This window comes from Corythoichthys intestinalis, chromosome 12, assembly GCF_030265065.1.
Source record: "Corythoichthys intestinalis isolate RoL2023-P3 chromosome 12, ASM3026506v1, whole genome shotgun sequence".
In the NCBI taxonomy this organism is placed as follows: Eukaryota; Metazoa; Chordata; class Actinopteri; order Syngnathiformes; family Syngnathidae; genus Corythoichthys; species Corythoichthys intestinalis.
The window spans coordinates 9,780,912-9,800,680 of NC_080406.1; the positions used below are offsets into that span (position 1 = coordinate 9,780,912).

Consider the following 19,769-nt stretch of genomic DNA (forward strand, 5'->3'; position numbering starts at 1 on the left):
ATATATATTAAATGCATCTTACCAGATATAAAATGACTACTACATAATCTGTGGTAATCGTTTGGAGCCCAGTTTTCTCGTCGAATTGCAGCAGCCCATCTCGCTCTTCTCTCCGGGTCTCTCGGAATCCGGTAGAACTTCAAGTCTCTCCGTCTTCTCCGTCTATCTTCTCTGTTATTGCAACCGACCGCCGCACACGCCTTCACCATTTTGATTATTAATGTTAACGAGCAGAAAAACACGCCGTAAATAGGAGGAATGTACGTAGCCGTAACAGGTAAACACGATGTGTTGACGGACAATTGGGCGGCACCAGTCAGGAGGGCGGAGTTGTGACGTCACATGGGTAGGGTCTATAATTAGATGGGAGCTTTGCAAGACAAAGCCCATCTAATAAAATTCCTCAACTTTATTTCCGCATCTTAATCTCTGCATTTTTTCAGTGCGCAGCACAGCCCAAACTGAACCGACCGGCACCGTTCAAATATCAAAATGACCGGAATTCTCGCACGCCGCAGGGAATTTTTTGAATGACCCCCACCAAAATTTACGGTTTACCTATAAACGTGGGTTTTTTTGAAAAAAAAAAATAATAATAATAATAATAATTTTTCAAAACGGGACTTATAATTTTTGACCAAATCACATAATTTACACTTTAAAAAATCCAGGAAGTTGTATACAGAATTTTCCCCAAATTTTCCCATTCATTCCTAATGGGATGCCATTGACAGACATGCACGTCCAAATTTCCCATTCATTTTCAATGGCAGGAAAACATAGGTTCTAGTGATTTTTGACCACACACCATGACAGCCAACTAAGTAAGCCCAGCCCAAGTAAGTCGATGCCATTGACAGCCATGCATGTCAAAACCATTGACGGTAATGTACTTTATGTCAAGATTTCAACAGGAAATGACCTTATATCAACAGGATGCGTCCCCGAAATGTCCCCAAATCAACAGGAAATGACTCCAAAACGCCCCAAAATCAACTAGGCGGTTCTTGGATCTGTCTCTAAAGTTCACTATATTTCTCACACTTTAATTAACCTTAATAGTAGAAAACACAGAAGGATACTTCTCTCTAAGCAGCTTCCTAGTCGAGTTTTGCAGGTTAGCAAGTTCACAGTTAATGCTAACTCTGATGCAGGTCGAACTTTCAGTTGCAAAATTAGTGGTGTGTTTCCCACCTCCACAACATTGGCGTCTTTTTAAAATACTTACAGTGGCTGCTGCTGGCTGAAAAAAACTAATATCCCTCGTCTGCGGAGGGGCGGAGGAGTTGTCGACATGTATGTCTGTCGGGGCTGTGTGAGTGTGATCTTGAGTGTGCGTGTCAGGGCTGGGTCAAGTTATCAGCCAATCAAACATGCGTTTGAGGAGGGAAAAAAATGGAGCGGCGTATTCAGCAAGTGAAAAGGTAATAACGGTAGGGTCAGTTCGATCCTTACAACATCTGGGAAGACAACCTAAATTACCTGCATAACTGAACTCAATATACAATACATATAAGGTTGCTTAAAAGTTGGTGGGTACAATTTTAGCATCCTGAAAAGTTGTTAGTGTTTTGTCCCTACCTGCAAATCTACTCTTTAGAGTGTTATTCTGGCACATAACAAGAGTTCTTTTAACTATTGTTCAAATTAATTAAGTTTAGTTTAACCAATGACAAATAAAGGCTTTGTATCCTCTTATCTTCTATTGACAAGCATAGACGTCAATGGCAGTCAATACGTGCCTTATAAAGGGTTAATATACCCTGTGTTCTATGTTTTTAAGTACTGCAAATTTTATGTAAAACCCTTTAAAACATTTCATTAATAGTGTGCAGGTAAGGTTCTGTAAGCTCAGTTTTTATTTATTTATTTATTTATTTATTTATTTGGGACGAAAGTAGGGATTTGCTGTCATTTTGTGGCATTTTAGTGCCAAGGAACCACACATTGTTGAAGTGAGTTGAGTAGTTACTTTACATTTGGACAAAAATAGGAGTGTGCCAGCATTTTATGGCATCTGTAGGCAATTGTAAACATTTTATGTGGGCGGGGCGTTATTTGCTTGCAGGCTTACGTTATATATTTTTTAAACATATTTTGTTTTTTAGGAAACTTTATTTATATTTTGCTCAGTCGCAACATTTGGTGGTACAGAGTATGGACCAATCAGCGTCCGATTTTCCAATGTAGTACGGTAACGCACCAGCAGAGGGCAGCTCACGATTATGAAACGCTCGGACGTACGCATGTAAACTACTTGAGAAAAGCGCCATCGTTGAGAGAACTCATGAGGAGCATTATTTACTTAACTCTACCACAGTTGGCCTGTCTTTTGGCCGTGTGTGCGAGCTACACTCTGCGGAACTCTGTCTCCTGGGCGGTCTCCTCCAAAGATGTGGTGGAGGACGCCGACCTATCGGAGGAGGTCGCCCCGGCCTTGCTGGTGGACGGCGGCGGGCTGTGGAAGCAGGCGTACCCGGCAGGCGGAGAGGAGAGTCCCGGGGAGCGAATGAAGCCCGAGGGCGACTCCAGTCCGGCGCAGGGCTCCGCTCGCCTCTTCTCTTATCGGACGGAGAAGGTGACTGTGGCGGGCAGCGGTCCTCCCCCGCACCAGGAAACTGCAAGAACAGCCAGATACATTGCTCATAGCAGCGACTGGGGTACCCTGGCCACCATTTCTAGCCAAGACAAGGTAGCACTCGCGTGGGGAAAAGGTGCACTCTCACTGTGTGTTAAGATTAAAAATACACAAAGAACACCGTCAAAGAAAACTTAGGTGGAGGTAGATAAATTATGTCATTGTTTCGTGACTGATTGTCTAGACTAAAAACGTGACGTCCCTGGGTGGGCTCGAACCACCAACCTTTCGGTTAACAGCCGAACGCGCTAACCGATTGCGCCACAGAGACGATGTATTCAACGACGATCATATGTTGTTAAGAACAGGCAGAAAACACTTCAATAGATTTACACATGGTACTGTTGCACATTAGATAATACAAAAACAGTCATTCATGTACTTTCGTCGGTCTTTTTCTATGGCGAAATCTTTTTAAAAAATGACACTTTGTAAATAAAACGCATTGTGACGTAACAAACATATAAGCATAGGCGGAGTTTTGACTTTGGGGGGGGGGGGGGGGGGGGGGGGGGCACAATATGTTGATGACCCCAAAGCGCAGTGTCAGCAATAAAATTAACTTACAAGAATATTTATTATAAGTTGAAAATTAGCTTTTTTGTTTCCCATCATTCTTGAGATGGATTCTAAAATCCGGCTGCTTCAGCCATACTTTCGCCAAGATCGTCATCCATTGAATATGGTACGCCCACCGGTGTCGTGCCAATGTAGTTACCCCAGTCTGAGTGGAGCCACTGCACTGTGCTGATTTGCTTGATTTCTGTGTTTTGGTGACGTAGTTATCTACGAGGTTTTAAAACATGGCCCATCTATCAAAAAAAAAAAAAAAAATTCCCTGTTGTATACCGTAACATGCGTATTGAACGTTAAAAAAGGCAATGTTTCACTGTTTTACTCGTAGGATGACCTATAACTGTTCTTACCGTAATTCAAGTCCTGAATGGAGTTTCTCCAATTTAGTAAACGTCAATGTCCAAAATATATAACTGTGGTTCTTTTCTGGCTTCAATTAATTGTTTAAGTCGATAACCCTTATAACTCATATGTGTGTGCGCGGCCAGAGGACACAATTTTTGACGGGGGTAACTACATTGGCAAGACACCGGTGGTGGCTCTGTTGTACAATTAGCGTCTTTTGTGGGGCAAAATGAAACTCCGCTCACCATTTTGACGGTGGTCTCTAGCGTTTCATGGTCCACATTTTCAATCCTTGGTTCTTGCTCAGTAGTAGTCGGTTTTGAAAGCTTAGATTTGAAAAATGTGGTTTTGGCTAAGCATAGCAAATGATTGTTTTTTATTTCATTGCTTTACAACTTTTATAGACAATATTTTACTGGAAAATTCTTATTTTTTAAATCATATACTGTATAGGAAAGTCAGTTACACCCCCACACCCCCTTGAAAATACGCTTATGCATGTAAGTGTGATAATAAGGCGTTACGTTCAGTCAACAATGATAATATATTTAATCTATAATTATTGTGTACTGTAAATGGTGAGATGAGAACTGCTCCTTATGGTTTCTCGCAAGAAAACAGTGAAAAAGGCTTACAACCAACCGGCATACCCAAGTGGTCTCCTAACCAAGTGGGCCCAACACTGCTTAGCTTTTTCAAAAATGAAATTCAAAAAATACTCTTGATTATTTTATTGTGTATCTTTTTAGAATTCTAGTTATACATTGTACACTACTGAAAGCTGCTAATTTTGCCCTGTACAATAACTATAAAATGTTGAATCCTTTGAACTGTTGATGGCTGCCACAACAGCTGTTACCTTTGTATGGTGGTAGATTCGTGTCTTTATTATTCAATTAAAAAAAAGTTGCTCCAATCAAAAAAAAAAAAAAAGTTGCTTCAGTCTAAATATACATTTCCAATTTAAAAAAAAGTCACTGCAACTTAAAAAAAAAAAAGTGAAACGCAAAAATAAAATTAAAAAACACTCAAAAAAAAAAAAAAAATACTAGTTTTTTTTGGGGGGGGGGGGGTTGAAATAATGTTATAATGATGAATAATATTGTTTTGCGTTTGGGCCACACTTTGTCTTTATTATTCAATCAAAAAATAAGTTGCTTCAAACAAAAAATTATTTTCAAAAGAAAAATTACTTCAACTAAAATAACTTTCAATCATAGAAAAATTTTTTGAATGCAAAAAAATATTTGAGACTCAAAAATTTGCATTTGAACACTTAATATTTCACAATTTTTTTTTTTTTTTTTTTTTAATTTATTGAAGCAATCCTTTTTAATGTTTTAGCCATATTAGGGTAGGACATTTGTGTCTAAATCATTCAATCCCCCCAAAAGTAGCTTTAATTAAAAAAAAAAAAAAATCATATCATTTGCAAAAATAAAATCGCTCTCCTAAATTTAATATTTAATTTTTTTTTTTAAGAAAATACTATTTTTATTTGAACTTTTTAAATTATTATTATTGAAGTGGAAAAAGTTTGGAAGTACCTTTTTTTGATTGATGTGACATTTTTTTAATTAAAAATAGGGCTGTCAAAATTATCGCTTTAACGGGCGGTAATTATTTTTTTTAATTAATCACGTTAAAATATTTGACGCAATTAACGCACATGCCCCGCTCAAACAGATTAAGATGACAGCAGTGTAATGTCCGCTTGTTACTTGTTTTTGGTGTTTGCCGCCCTCTGCTGGCACCTGGGTCCAAATGGGGTGGCGTGGCTCAGTGGTAGAGTAGTTGTCCCCTAACCCAGACGTTGTGTGTTTGCTTCTTCGCCCTGATGAACATGTTTAAGTGTCCTTGAGCAAGATACTGAACCCCACGTTGCTCCTGGTGCTGCGTCACCAGTAGGTGGATGGCGAGATAGTGTAAAGCGCTTTGAGCGCCTTGAAAGCTGGAAAGTATAACACAATTTACCAAATGATTTTATGGGTTTGGGGAGTGAGCATGGTGTTATTATTGACATCAACAATGGCGAGCTACTTTTTTGATTGAAAATTTTACAAATTTTAATAAAACGAAAACATTAGGAGGGGTTTTAATATAAAATTTCTAGAACTTGTACTAACATTTATCTTTTAAGAACTACAAGTCTATCTATCCATGGATCGCTTTAAGAGAATGTTAATAATGTTAATGCCATCTTGTCATTTATTGTTATGATAAAAAAATACAGTACTTATGTACCGTATGTTGAATGTATATATCCTTGTGTCTTATCTTTCCATTCCAACAATAATTTACAGAAAAATATTGCATATTATATAGATCGTTTGAATTGCGATTAATTACAATTAATTCATTTTTAAGCTGTAATTAACTCGATTAAAAATTTTAATCATTTGACAGCCCTAATTAAAAATATATATTTTGATTGAAGCAATTTTTTTGGGATTGAATAATATAAAACACAAATCTACCTCCATACCTTTACTCCTAAGCTAACAGCTCAAGAAACTTGAAACTCAAGTTGCCAGTGTGCGAGTAAAGGAGCTAGGAAACTTGGTCATGAAACAATAGGGTTGCCAACAGTCCCGGATTGGGCGGGACACCCTGGAATTTTGGAAGTTCTGACTGTTACTGCCGCCAGTACACATTAAACTCTCAAAGTTATTGTTGTGTTTTTATTGTCTGATAATGACTTTTTAACTGATAAAGATATCCCGATATTGTCCAACTCCAAAAATCCAATACCGAAATCAAACCGATACCGATATATACAGTCGTGGACTTAACATATTACGGCTAATTGTATTGTGGTGCCCCACTGGATGCTTTAATAATGATAAATGTAACAACTACTAAGTTTTCCAAATAAATGTTTGTTTTTTAAATAAGAGACCTTCAACCGTGGTTTTGGGAAAAGTGCCTATATTGTAGAACTGAAACGAATACTCGAGCAACTCGAGTAACTCGAGTTTAAAAACTGATCCGAGTAATTTTATTCACCTCGAGTAATCGTTTATTTTGACAGCTCTAAGCATCACGTTTTGCTCGGACTACTTTTAATGCGGGACAACGCGCTAATGTCACGTGCGTAGAGGAAGAAGCAAAAAAAAATAACTTACTGCAGCCGACAACCGCTACAAACGACGCCGACGTTGCTAAATACTAGCCCGCACATGCTACGTTAGTTGCAGGTAGCGTCCAATGAGTCTCATAGAGATCACATGTATGTTGAAATAGATGCACAATGACAGACTAGGCCGCGTCTGGGCTGCGTTAGCAAACAGCCGCCATCTTAACTAGCTCACCTTACGTTAGCCCTGCGGAGGGCTAGGTTTCAATTAATTAAGACCACTTTCGATGCGTGGCTAACGTGTCTTACATACAGGCTTTAACATAACATAGCGTTGTGGAGTGATGAGGGTGTCAAATAAAAACTCAATAATGCTAACTATCAATTTTAGCTCAGTAGTCATTGCTGGATGAAACACCAAGTAGGACTAGTCCCTAATGTGCTCCAATACAGCCTGTATCATACATTTATTTTGAACAGTGAAAAACTCAAAATCCTATCAGGACTGACAGTTTAGACTAACTTAAAACTTAACTAGAACTTAAAAATGGCTTGACACAAATAGAAATTCAATTGAAAAACGAGGGAAAAAATCCTAACTTTTAAGTGATGTGTGTTATCAAGCGTAAAGGCATTTTTAGGTGTGTTTATATATATAATATATATGTATATACTTTTTTAAAATAAGATCTAAAGGTTTTTTGAGTGAAAGCAGTGAATTAGTCATTTTCTAAAATTCTAGTTACATCTGAGATGCAATTGTTGGCTGTTTTCAACAATATACATCAAAAATAAAGACATTGATTGACTGAAAATGATAAAATGTCTTGTTTTCTCATGTATATCTATAATTGCTCTTCACCTGAAAATATATTTGTTTTATCCGATTACTCAATTAATCGATAGAATTTTCAGTCGATTACTCGATTACTAAAATATTCGATAGCTGCAGCCCTACTATATTGCACTACTATTTCAAGAAGCATAACTGCTGTGCTAAGTTGTGACCAGCCCTTGTACAAATGCAGAAGACTTCTACATTCATGATGAAGGTAACATGCATATTGGACCAAAACCGCTGTTGATATTATCCGAAATCATTTTAAAAGAATTTTATCGGCTGTATCAACTCTATTTCCATTCAGTGTAATAATGGCACTTCTTTACATTTATCTATGTGTGTTTTTATAGATTAAGGGTCTTCCTTTTGGGAACATTTTCTCCATCAGTGATGGACCAATGGACAACAGCACAGGGGTCATCTACTTTTATGTGACACCCATGGATAATACTGTGTCCGACCTGAAAATGAACCCCTACGCTTCCATCACTTTCTCAGAGGCTGAGAGGGATTTCTGCAGGCAAGCATGCACAGTGATTTGTTGAAATTCAGCATTTTTTAAAAGTTGATGCTCTTGCAGTTTTAGCAACTATACTCCAACAGTGAAAAGCAGTATTGAAAATGAATAGCTGGATGGATGTACCACCAGAATAACTAACGTTGAATGACTGTTCCTTTGAAGTGAATGATCACTGGCATTTAATTTGACCACAAGCAATATTCCAGCTCTTGCTTTGGCTCTCATTAGCTTGTACGTTGTTTTGCAGACAAATGGTGTATGATCCAGAAGACCCCAGATGTGCGCGTCTCACGCTAACTGGCAAAATGATGGCGGTCGGCCCAGAAGAGCTCGCCTTCGCCAAAGAGGCCATGTTTTCCAGGTAACCATAAATAAAGCCCACTTACAAACAGGGGCATCTCTAGACTTAATACAATAATGGGGCACAGATACAGTGGAATGAAAAAGTATCTGAACCTTTTGGAATTTCTCATACTTTCTGCATAAAATCACCATCAAATGTGATCTTTGTCAAAATCACACAGATGAAAAAACAGTCCGCTTTAACTAAAACCTTGCGTGGCATGACCAGACTGTTCTCCCTGCATTTTTCAAACACCGTGAGAAGAGTCTGGGACCCAGCTCCTTCTTGGCCTCTCGAGCCAGAACAAAATCATCCGTCCACTCAGATTCGTTTATTTGTGTGATGTGTTCTTAACGAGCAACATCACTCTTGCGCATCGAAGTCGTCTCCACAACAACACAGATGGTGAACGATAGAGCCGAGAATATGTTCCAATCCACGGTAAATTCAGTTTTAAATGACCAAAAACACATAGAGTCGCTAAAACCAACAGTCTGTCTCGCGCTAGCCATGTTGAATAAACTTCTCCGATTTCCTCGTATGTTTATTTCAACGCACTAAAGTTTCTTGTCGCTTTACCAACGTCACGCCTGCCTGTCGCTGATTGGTCCACTCCGCTGCCTGTTTGCTCCGCCCTGGAAATTTCATCCGCGGAACGGTCGCCAGACTATCGCTGGGACAGTGGTGAGTCTGGAGTTCCAGGTAAACTAAAACCACCCAAATATTTATAGGTTTTCATATTTTAATGAGGTTAGAATGCAAACAATGACATAAAGGGGTAATACAATTAAGTGAACTCTCTGCCTAAGGAGACCTAAAGCGCAATTGAAACCAATTTTTACCAAACAATTTAAGTCAGATGTGTGCACAATCACTAATGAGTGGTTTAAAGCTGCCCTGCACACTATAAAACACGCACCTGGTAAGAATTGTCTTGATGAAAAGCATTGTCTGATGTGCATCATGGCTCGGTCAAAAGAGCTGTCTGATGACCTGCGGTCAAGGATTGTTGATTTGTACAAAGCTGGGAAAGGATACAAAACCATCTCTAAAAGTCCAGATATTCATCAATCAACAGTCAGAAAATTTGTCTACAAATGGAGAGTTTGGCACAGTCCACCAAAGAAGACGCAAAGAGTTCAGCGCAAAATACTCAGAGAGGTAAAAAAGAACCATAGAGTGTCTGCTAAAGACTTACAGAAATCACTGGCACAGTCAAATACCTCTGGGCACACATCAACTATATGTAAAACTATGGCCAAGAATGGTGTTCATGGGAAGACTCCACGGAGAAAGCCACTGCTGTCTAAAAAAAACATTGTTGCTCGTTTAATGTTCGCAAAAAGGCACTTGTACACTCCACATAAGTTTTGGCAAAATATTTTGTGGACTAATGAAACCAAAGTTGAATTGTTTGGGAGTTGCTCACGTCATGTGTGGAGGAAAAATGGAACAGCTCACCAACATCAACACCTCATTCCAACTGAAGCATGGTGGCGGGAGCATCATGATTTGGGGCTGTTTTGCTGCCTCAGGGCCTGGACAACTTGCAATCATTAATGGAAGAGTGAATTCAAAAGTTTATCAGGATGAAAAGAGGACGGATGCTCTAACAGGACAATGATCCAAAACACAGAAGTAAATCAACTTCAGAATGGTTTCAGAAGAACAAAATACACGTTCTGGGGTGAACAAGTCAATGTCCAGTCTTGAACCCCATTGAGATGCTGTGGAATGACCTAAAGACAGCGATTCATGCCAGACATCCCAGGAATCTGACTAAACTACAGCAGTTTTGTAGAGAAGAATTAGTCCTGATCAATGTGTCAGACTGATCTGCAGCTACAGGAAGCGTCTGGTTGAAGTTATTGCTGCCAAAGGGAGGGGGGGGCACAAAATATTGAATGTGATAGTTCACATACTTATTTTTCCCCCATTCTGTCATTGTTTGCATAATATCCTCATTAAAATATGAAAACCTGTAAATGTTCGGGTTGCTTGAAAGGTGGAAAAGCGCTATATAAGTATAACACCATTTACCATTTTAGTTAAAGCAGACACTGTTTTTTTCATCTGTGTGATTTTGACAAAGATCAGCTCACATTTGAAGGTTATTTAATGCAAAATGTGACAAATTCCAAAATATTCAGATACTTTTTCATACCACAGTAGACTGCAAGACTTCAAAATGGATTTTAAATGTCCTTCTGAGACAACGTAATGGTGACGATGTACAAGTAATGCTTTATAGCTGAGTCCAAGATTGAAGTCAAGCTCAACTAAATCCTGTATGATCATTTTTAGCACCTGCGGTTCGTGGCCGATAAACTTTCTGGTGCGCACCAAGTATGATTTATCGATAATTCTTGTAACGCCATATTGTGAGATCATCGTTAACGTGAGCCTTGTATCGCTAATCTTATCGTGAGGTAGCCAGAGGTTCCCACCCCTAACAACCCTAAACCCAATAGAAGCAAACATATGTTTACCAATAAATTATCATATAAACTAACAAATTGCCGAGTTATCGGCTCGGTACTCGGGTACAAAAATATGATCAGGACAACTAATTTGTACAACTTATTTTATTTTGAAATGTCACTGTGTCACTTCTAGGCATCCTGTGATGGCAAAGTGGCCTGTGGGACACAAGTGGTTCTTCATGAAGCTGGAGCTGATCCAAGTGTGGCTACAGGACTGGATCGGAGGCACGTCACTCATTCCGCTGGAGGAGTACTTTAAAGCAACCCCCTACTAAAATACCTGCTGTGTACTTCCTCAGCCTAGGAACAAAACGTCACATTACTTCATACAAGAGAGACAAATCCAAGTCTGTTAAATATTTCCAAGGTGGTTGTCACGGTAAAGGAGTTCAGAGTTTAAACTGTCAGATGGAAACCGGTAGAACCTGATCAGGCTATTGGTAAATTCAGGTAATAATTGAGTTTCGGTGTGTGTAACTAGAGAATAGTGGCTGGGAGGGACTATTTCTGGACTTTGCTGCGGGTTTTGGACTGCTGAGGGGCTGTAAAAATAATTGGTCCTGATTCTCCACTGTTGGAGTTTGCAGGGCTACTGTTGCCATCTTATATAACTTTGTATTTTTTAGGCCAGCAATCCACTCTCGAGTGTGCCATGGCTATGTGTGTTTTTGCTTTTCAAGACATTGATTGTGCCTTTTATTCCCAAGGAATGCGACAAATTATGTTTAATGTTTGACTGGTTTTGATTTTGCATCCTGGTGATTAAAAATGAAAAGTATGAAATTGAATACACTGAATAAAACGTTTATCTTAAAATATACATCATACCCACACTAAATTAAAGCAACAGTAAGTAACTTTTCAACCTTTATAAAAATTTTTTTTTATAATATTTGTGGTGATATGTCGACTGAAAACTAGTAGAATGACACCTCTTGAGGAGGTCTGTATCGCTTTCACCGGCAATAATTAACTTTGAGGAGGGTGGCAGGAGCCCTGCCACACAAAAAACTACAAATGTGCTGACTGCCGTACGGCATTTTTCACTTCTCCCTTTCCCTTTGTTATAAAGACGGAAGTCGATGCGAACGCTTTCGCACAAATTTTGCAAAGATGGCAGAGCAACAAAAGTGACAAAAAAAATTAGGCTATTAAGATAAAAGGACACTTACGAACTAGAAACTGCAATTACTGGAGAAATTACTATGGGACTTTGCTGTTTGGAGTTTGAGATCTTGACCCCGCCCAGGTTGATTTGGGGACATTTCAGGGACAGTATCAGGTCACTTCCTGTTGATTTGGGGACATTGCGGGGACATGTATGGTCACATCAGGTCATTTGGGGACAAGCCCTGGTCATATCAGGTCATTTGGGGACATGTCCTAATCATATTAGGTCATTTGGGGACATATCCTAATCATATCAGGTCATTGGGGGACATGCCCTAGTCATATCAGGTCATTTGGGGGACATGTCGTGGTCATATCTGGTCATTTGGGGACGTTTGTGGGAGGTGTCCTGGTCATATCAGGTCAATTGGGGACATGTCATGGTCGTATCAGGTAATTTGGGGGACATATTGTGGTCATATTTGGTCATTTGGGGACATGTCCTAATCATATCAGGTCATTGGGGGACATGCCCTGGTCATATCAGGTCATTTGGGGGACATGTCCTGGGCATGGCAGGTCATTTGTGGACATTTGGGGGACATGTTGTGGTCATGTCTGGTCATTTGAGGACATTTGTGGGAGGTGTCCTGGTCATATCAGGTCATTTAGGGAAATGTCTGGGTCATATCAGGTCATTCGGGGACATATCGTGGTCATATCAGGTCATTTGGGGGACATGTACTGCTCATATCTAGTCATTTGGGGGACAAGCCCTGGTCATATCAGGTCATTTGGAGGACACGTCCTATTGATATCTGGTTATTTCCTGTTGGGGACATTGTTTTTTTTTTGCCATTGAAAATGAATGGGAAATTCGGACATCCATGGCCAGCAATGGCATCAACTTACATATGCGTCAATGGAATCCAAGTACATTGGCATCAGTAGAATCGACATACATGGCCGTCAATGGCATTAAACAAAGTGAACACCATTTTAAATGAATGGGAAGAATAAATATTTACCCGGCTTTCACTCGCTGTCGTGACCATCCCCCCCGCCCCACAACGGAAGTTGTGGTGGGCGCGGGATATGGTAGAAAATCAGACGTGTTTTTATCATCAACATTGTCGTATGCTATTGTTTAGCCACAACTGGATTCATTACCTCATTACTCTTCATCCTTCACACAGCCGCTGGAAACAGAAATGTTGTGTATTCATCTGCAGGTGACATGATTTTATGACACTGTGCGGGAGTCCTAATGGGAAACGCAGTCTTCCTTAAGGCAAAACACTAACGCCTCTGCCCACCTATGTCTCTAAAATCGACCAAAACTGAAAAGTTACGTTGTGTTGCTTTAATTATACAGTCAGCAAAACGGCATTGACTAGAACGTACAAGTTTTGGGGAAAAAAAATCATGTTAACAAATTATTACAGACATGGTGTTCTTTTCGCTTTCTTAAGTACACAAGATTAGTTTAAAATGTAAAACGAGGTGTGAGTACAGTGCGTCTTTGTGCTACACCAAATGTTCACAAGGGGGCGTAATGAAACAAAACATAGATGGAGTCGCTGTCACTTGTTGGAAAACAAAGGTACCGCTTCTTCACACTGGCAGTACTTCCGGCAAGGGCTTGTGTATAAAGTTAGAGACGATTGGTGATGAAACCAGAGTAGAACTTTATATTTACTTTATTTATTACACTGCTTGTCACCAATAGAGCACACCAACATAAAAGCATGGAAACCTTGGGTATTTAAAAAAAACTCCAGGATTCTACTTGTAGGCATATATAATAAAATAAAAGCCTACATAATGGAACAACAGTTTAGTTAAGGCTAATCAGATGAACTTTAAATTGCAAAAAGTGTATGCAAATTCCAGCCGAGCCAGGGAGGATTTGAGATATTTTAACAATTAAACAGCTCTGCGTATCATCTTACCTTTCTGTTTGACCCTCCCCTCACCCCACCACGCCCCCCCTTAATTTAATTTTGTTATGTTTTCAGTTTAATGTAGCTATTTCAAGCCTGCTATCTTGAAAATGGCAATGTTTGTTTACCACTTTTCGTCTCACTGCGAAAAAAGAGGAAGTGACGATCAGCCAGCTATGATATTTACAGTGGGTTAAATTCTATCCTAACAACACATGGGATGACAATCTAAATTACCTTTATAGCTTAACTCCTTGTATAATGCAAATAAGGTTGCTTAAAAGTTGGTGGGGACAATTTCAGCATCCTGAAAAGTTGGTAGTGTTACGTCCCTACCGTCCCTATGCAAACATACGCCTTAGCATGTGATACATTAACACTGTTCAGACCAATAGGACACTCAGATTCCCATTCTCCGAGTCAAGCAGCTAAACAGCACAGCTTAAAAATAAAATAAATAAATTAGGGCTGTCAAAATTATCGCGTTAACGGGCGTAAAATTAATTTTTTAAATTAATCACGTTAAAATATTTGACGCAATTAACGCATGCAATGAATGACCCGCTCGCATATTGCCTCAAACAGATTACAATGAGGCCGTTTATGGACATTAAGAGTGAAGAGAATGCCACCGCCTGCTTGGGGGCAGCGCCGTTCCATACTCATGTTATTTCTTCTAAACGTGGGAGAATTAGTAGTTGTGAGACGTTTATGCTGTATTCACAATGCTATGGAAATTGCTATTTGTGCTCCACACATATTTCGGTAAGTTTTCTTTCTTTTAGTGGTAATCATGTGTCTCTTTTGTATTTTGGGTAAGATATGTACAGATACAGTGGGGAGAACAAGTATTTGATACACTGCCAACAGTATATGTTATACAGTAAAGGCGAGTGAACACAGGCGTTCTTTGGACCGCGCCGTTTATTGGCATAACAAACGTAAGTATTGTTTAGTGAAAGCACAACAAAAATAATATTCCTATCCCTCAAAAAAAAAAAATAATGTTCACAAAAAGAAAAGCACTTCAGTCTATAGTAATGAGGCCCTATTCTGACACACAGTTAAACAACAATGCAAAATGAACTGGCATTCCATATCAAAATAGCTATGCAAAATACACATAAAACTTTTCACTCTATTTTTATTATTGTTATTTTTATTCTTCTTATTATTATATCAACTCTATTGATTGAAAATTAAAAAAAAATATATATTAAAACGAAAACATGAAGAGGGGTTTTAATATAAAATTACTATAACTTGTAACAATAACATTTATCGTTTAAGAACTACAAGTCTTTCTATCCGTGGATCACTTTAACAGAAAGAATGTTAATAATACCATTTGTGGCTTTATTGTTACAATAAACAAATACAGTACTGATGTACAGTATGTTGTATGTATATATCCGTCGTGTGTCTTTCCATTCCAACAATAATTTACATAAAAATATGGCATATTTCCGAGATGGTTTGAATTGTGATTAATTACGATCAGTGTTGGGAGTAACGCCGTTATAGATAACGCCGTTACGTAACGGCGTTATTTTTTTCAGTAACGGGGTAACCTAACTAATTACCGTTACCGTTACTGACGGTCAAAAGTGGTGCGTTACTTACTCTGAATAAATTGAAGAAACTACCAGCCGTGTCGAGTCGACTCTCTGCTCTGTTGATTTGCCATCCAAGACTTAGGGTGCGTTCAGGTTCGAGAATAGCGCACGTACTTCTGACTTCAAGCTGTTTGTCCCTGCTCGTTCAATTAGACAATGCTTTCCAAAGTTTGGTAACGTTTCTGTGTTTGCTACACCTGATGCTAGCCTCGTTCCCATCTCCCACTGTCAGCCAGCAATAATTCTGCTTCCATCTTGAGGACGGCAGACGCTTTGAAGGTGACGTGAATTGTCGGGAAACCAGCCTACCTGAATGCGACCCCTCGAGAGATGCGATGGAAGTGATTGGCTGAGGGTTAGAGTCATGTGTCTTGGCAAGCCAATCAGAGCCGGTGATTTCACAAGCAAACCGGAACAGCGCGTGCGGCAAACACACACGCAAAACAGATGCACAGGGTCAGGATGGCAGAGCATTCAGAAGAAAAATTGTCCTTTAAGAGGTGGAGATATAGACACTATTTCAAGTTTGTCGAAATTAAAGGAAAGAACCTGCATTTAATGTGTAATTTAAGTCCCGGGGCAAAGCTTTTGTCGACATATGTGGTAAGCAGGGGTTAATTTGTGCCGGAACATGTTCCGGTACTTCTTGATTTTAGACTCCACGTGTTCCGGGACTTATTTCGTCCGTTCCGGCACCTTTTGAGTGTAAATATTCAAGATAATAATATGCCGGGCGTTTTGGAGGAGAGCGTAAAGCAACGATCGTCTCCTTTAAAGCTGGTGCCCTCTTCAGTACATTACGCCATGACTTGCAATAGTATAAAGCACGGAGCACACATTAAATAACACTGGAAACCAACCACCACTCTAAAGTCATGGTTGCCCAAACTTTTCATCGAGAATTTGGGCTTAACAGAAAACAGTTGCTTTAAATTGTAACACTTGCTAGGTGAAAGCTTGGCAGCGAAAATAACACAGGAACCTTGACGCTTTTTACCCCCTCATTTTATTCTTCTTTCCGCCACCCTAATGCAAAACAAACAAGTCACTGGCGGGCGGCTATGCAGTCCACCAATCGGAGCATCGTGCTGGCGCACCAATAAGAGCCCAAAATATTACATTAAAAAGTTTTTTTTTTTTTTAAATTCATAAAAAAAAAATAATAATGTGCATCAATTCATTTACAGAAAAAAATCCCAAGAATAGTATGCTGTTTATTTAAAAAAAAAAAAAAAAAAAAAAAAAACGTCATTTGAAAGAGTCGGAGATTTGGTGATGACAAATTACGCCCCTCCCCGACATTAAAAAAAAAAAAAAAAAACTTCGGCGGCATCTGGAAAGCAAGCAGCCAGGAATCGGATTAAAAATTATTTCAACATGCCAAAAAGGCAATTGAATTTACAGTTTTTCTTTCAAAAAAAGGAAGATTCAAAACTAGTCAAAAAAGCCACAGCCGGCGAACAGGGAAGCTGCAGCAAACATGCTAACAGTGAGAAGCAGGTGCAGCAGGAGGCTAGTGCCGCAGCAGGTAGCCAGGTTCACGGGGAGCCAGCCAAGCAGAAGGCTACTACCGTGGCAGCAGCTGGTCAGGTAATAATTGTAAATTGTGGTCATAGCATTTATACCATGGATATTATCTGAAATTGAGGCTTGTAAGTCCCACAGGATGGCAAGTGGGCATTTGCGTGTTGTTTATGACAGCAGTTTTTGCCTGTGTTCCGGGACCTGTGTGTGTCTAGTCATCCCTGCGCTGTCATATGTACTTTGCGTTCTGGCACCTTATGATTTACAAATTAAGCACTGGTGGTAAGCAATTCAAATCTGCTGCTAACTACCTGTCTGTTCTTCTCAATTCCACTGACTCGAATACTGCTCAGAAAATTTCAAATTCGGTGACATACAAGTTCTTTTTAAAGTAACGGAAATAGTTACTTTCCCTGGTAACTAGTTACTTTTACTATAGAGTAATTCAGTTACTAACTCAGTTACTTTTTGGAAGAAGTAGTGAGTAATGTAACTAATTACTTTTTAAAGTAACGTGCCCAACACTGATTATGATTAATTAATTTTTAAGCTGTAATTAACTCGATTAAAAATTTTAATCGTTTGACAGCCCTAAAATAAATAAATAACTAATACCTATAATATAATTAGCTGGGATATGCTCCAACACCCTCGCGAGGATAAGCAGAACAGAAGATGAAAAGACTCAAATAAATATTCTTTTGAAAGGTAAAACCGGAAGTGAGCGTGTACACGAAAAGTAACTGACAGGTAGCGCCAAAGAGTTGCAAGCTTGTTGGTGTCCAGTGTGTGCACGTGATTTAACATATTTTGGGTGTCTCCGACGGAAAATCTGGGCAAGCACGGGCGCCTTTTTTGGTTTGGCAAATTAGCGCAATTCTATTAGCCGTTTCATCTTAGCTCGGCGGCTAACAAAGAGCGTCGAACGCAGAGCCGAAAATGATTTAAGAAGCGAGGACATACCTGTACTTGTACGGCAGTAGTGGAGCTCGTTTACGGGTTATCTCATCTGTTGCTCGCCGGAACGGTACCGAGGCGTCGCCTGCGGGCTTACCTACATCAAGAAGAAACCGAAATGCTTCTTCCTGCTTGTGACTCTCACTGACGGGGCCGCCCCCCCCTCGGAGAAATGGACCGCACCGGCAGCTAACTCTCCCACCCCTCCGTCTTTAATACATCATGTAAAAGCACTCTATGAAGCGGAAGACAGCGCTTTGAACCAACCGTTCGCACGTTTTTCGTCTGGTCTTGTCGCAAGTACTGGGGTACGCTCGGGGGTCGAGTCACGGAGGACGGCGACGACACATGCGAGCCTTCGCTGAAATGAGATGAGGCTCAGAAATGGAACTGTGGCCACTGCGATAATTTTCTTCACGTCTTTCCTCAGCTTGTCCTGGTACACCGCCTGGCAAAATGGCAAAGGTAGGTTCATCCATTCGTTCGCTCTTTTAGTCGTGAGTAGGGAAGGAGGCCTGAAAATTAGCTTAAAAGACGACAATATTGGCTCCCAAATCGTGATATTTACATCCTTGATACGTACAGTGAGTCGCCATTCCCGAAATCAATCAGAAAATTAAGTGGGAGTATTTATGTTCGCTGACACGATCAATACTTTCCTTCTACTAGAACGTTCAAAGGAAATACACGAAGAAACACTCTTTCAAACTTTCATAAGATTTCCATTAAAACTTTCATCATCAAAGTCAGCTTTATTGTCGTCATCCTCATATGCACAGGTCATACAAAGAACACGAAATTGCGTTTTTCTTTCCCATATGACATAACACAAGACTAATATAGGTGAGCAGTGTTGGGCACGTTACTTTAAAAAACTAATTAGTTACTCACTACTTCTTCAAAAAAGTAACAGTTAGTAACTGAATTACTATATAGTAGGGCTGCAGCTATCGATTATTTTAGTAGTCGATTAATCAATGAAGTAGTTAGTTCGAATAATCGAGTAATCGGATAAGGAACATGAAAAATTAAAATACCTGAGCTGAGCCTCAAACGGTATTAAAAGAAAAAAATGAAGATCTATGTCCAACAAAAGAACAATTAGCTAACTTATATAGTCAGCTATCTTAAATGCTATAAAATGCTAACAATTTTTTTTTTTACCATGCTATTGACAAATGGTTCAGACAAATAATCCCGCACAAATAGGTTAAATATACCTATAAACTAAATTACAAATGCATTAAAAAAAACATTAGCTCAAACAAAAACTTAGCTTACGTTGGTCTTAACAGGGAGCAGTTGGTTTCAGGCATGTGAAAGGAGGCAGACCAGAGGGCAGTGTATCCACCCTAATCAATAAAATTTAATGCAAAAACTTTCAAAACAAACCATTCAAACGCCACTTTAATTAAACGAATACTCGAAGCAATAAAATTCGATTTTTTTTCCCAACAAAAATAAACAGTAAACAATATAATAAAATAACAATCAGCAGTAAACAATATAAAGTGAGTTTAATCAATTAAATCTAACTCTCACAATCTGAGACAACTGGTCAAGTAGACATAGCCTACTGTACTTCAAGTATTTTGACTTGAAATAGTGTTTATATCTCCACCTTGTAAAGGACAAATTTTCCTCTGAATACTCTGCCATCATATCCCTCTGCATCTGTTTTGCGTGTGTGTGTTTGCCACACGCGCTGTTCCGGTTTGTGTGTGAAAACACCGGCTCTGATTGGCTTACCATGACACATGACTCAAACCCTCAGCCAATCACAATCACTTCCATCGC

At 39.3% G+C, this 19,769-nt stretch overlaps 2 protein-coding genes, 1 long non-coding RNA gene and 1 other non-coding gene across 5 annotated transcripts in view; 2 read left to right on the forward strand and 2 right to left on the reverse strand.

Annotated features, from left to right (window-relative positions):
- The first annotated feature begins 2,216 nt into the window (after nt 1-2,216).
- On the forward strand, nt 2,217-16,618 carry creg2 (cellular repressor of E1A-stimulated genes 2). 2 transcript variants are annotated; one of them, XR_009066257.1, is made up of 5 exons: nt 2,217-2,692; nt 7,827-7,996; nt 8,244-8,357; nt 10,956-12,448; nt 12,480-16,618. XR_009066257.1 is itself a non-coding variant. In XM_057851610.1 (4 exons), the coding sequence occupies exons 1-4, from the start codon at nt 2,288-2,290 to the stop codon at nt 11,095-11,097; spliced, it is 831 nt and encodes a 276-aa protein (XP_057707593.1). In that variant the 5' UTR covers nt 2,217-2,287; the 3' UTR covers nt 11,098-16,618. The 2 variants fall into 2 exon arrangements, 1 of the variants encoding a protein (XP_057707593.1); XM_057851610.1 differs by having other exon boundaries at nt 10,956-16,618.
- Nucleotides 2,836-2,909, reverse strand: trnan-guu (transfer RNA asparagine (anticodon GUU)). Its single transcript has one exon. It is a non-coding gene; the product is annotated as a tRNA-Asn (tRNA).
- On the reverse strand, nt 6,664-18,665 carry LOC130926610 (uncharacterized). Its single transcript, XR_009066258.1, has 2 exons — nt 17,979-18,665; nt 6,664-11,122 (listed from the first exon to the last, which is right to left on the reverse strand). It is a non-coding gene; the product is annotated as an uncharacterized LOC130926610 (long non-coding RNA).
- The window catches only part of mgat4a (alpha-1,3-mannosyl-glycoprotein 4-beta-N-acetylglucosaminyltransferase A), a 100,284-nt gene continuing 98,275 nt past the window's right edge, over nt 17,761-19,769 (forward strand). The window contains exon 1 of the mRNA XM_057851609.1: nt 17,761-18,437. Coding sequence (XP_057707592.1) covers nt 18,344-18,437 — 94 coding nt within the window. The 5' untranslated portion in view covers nt 17,761-18,343. The remainder of the gene's footprint in view (nt 18,438-19,769) is intronic.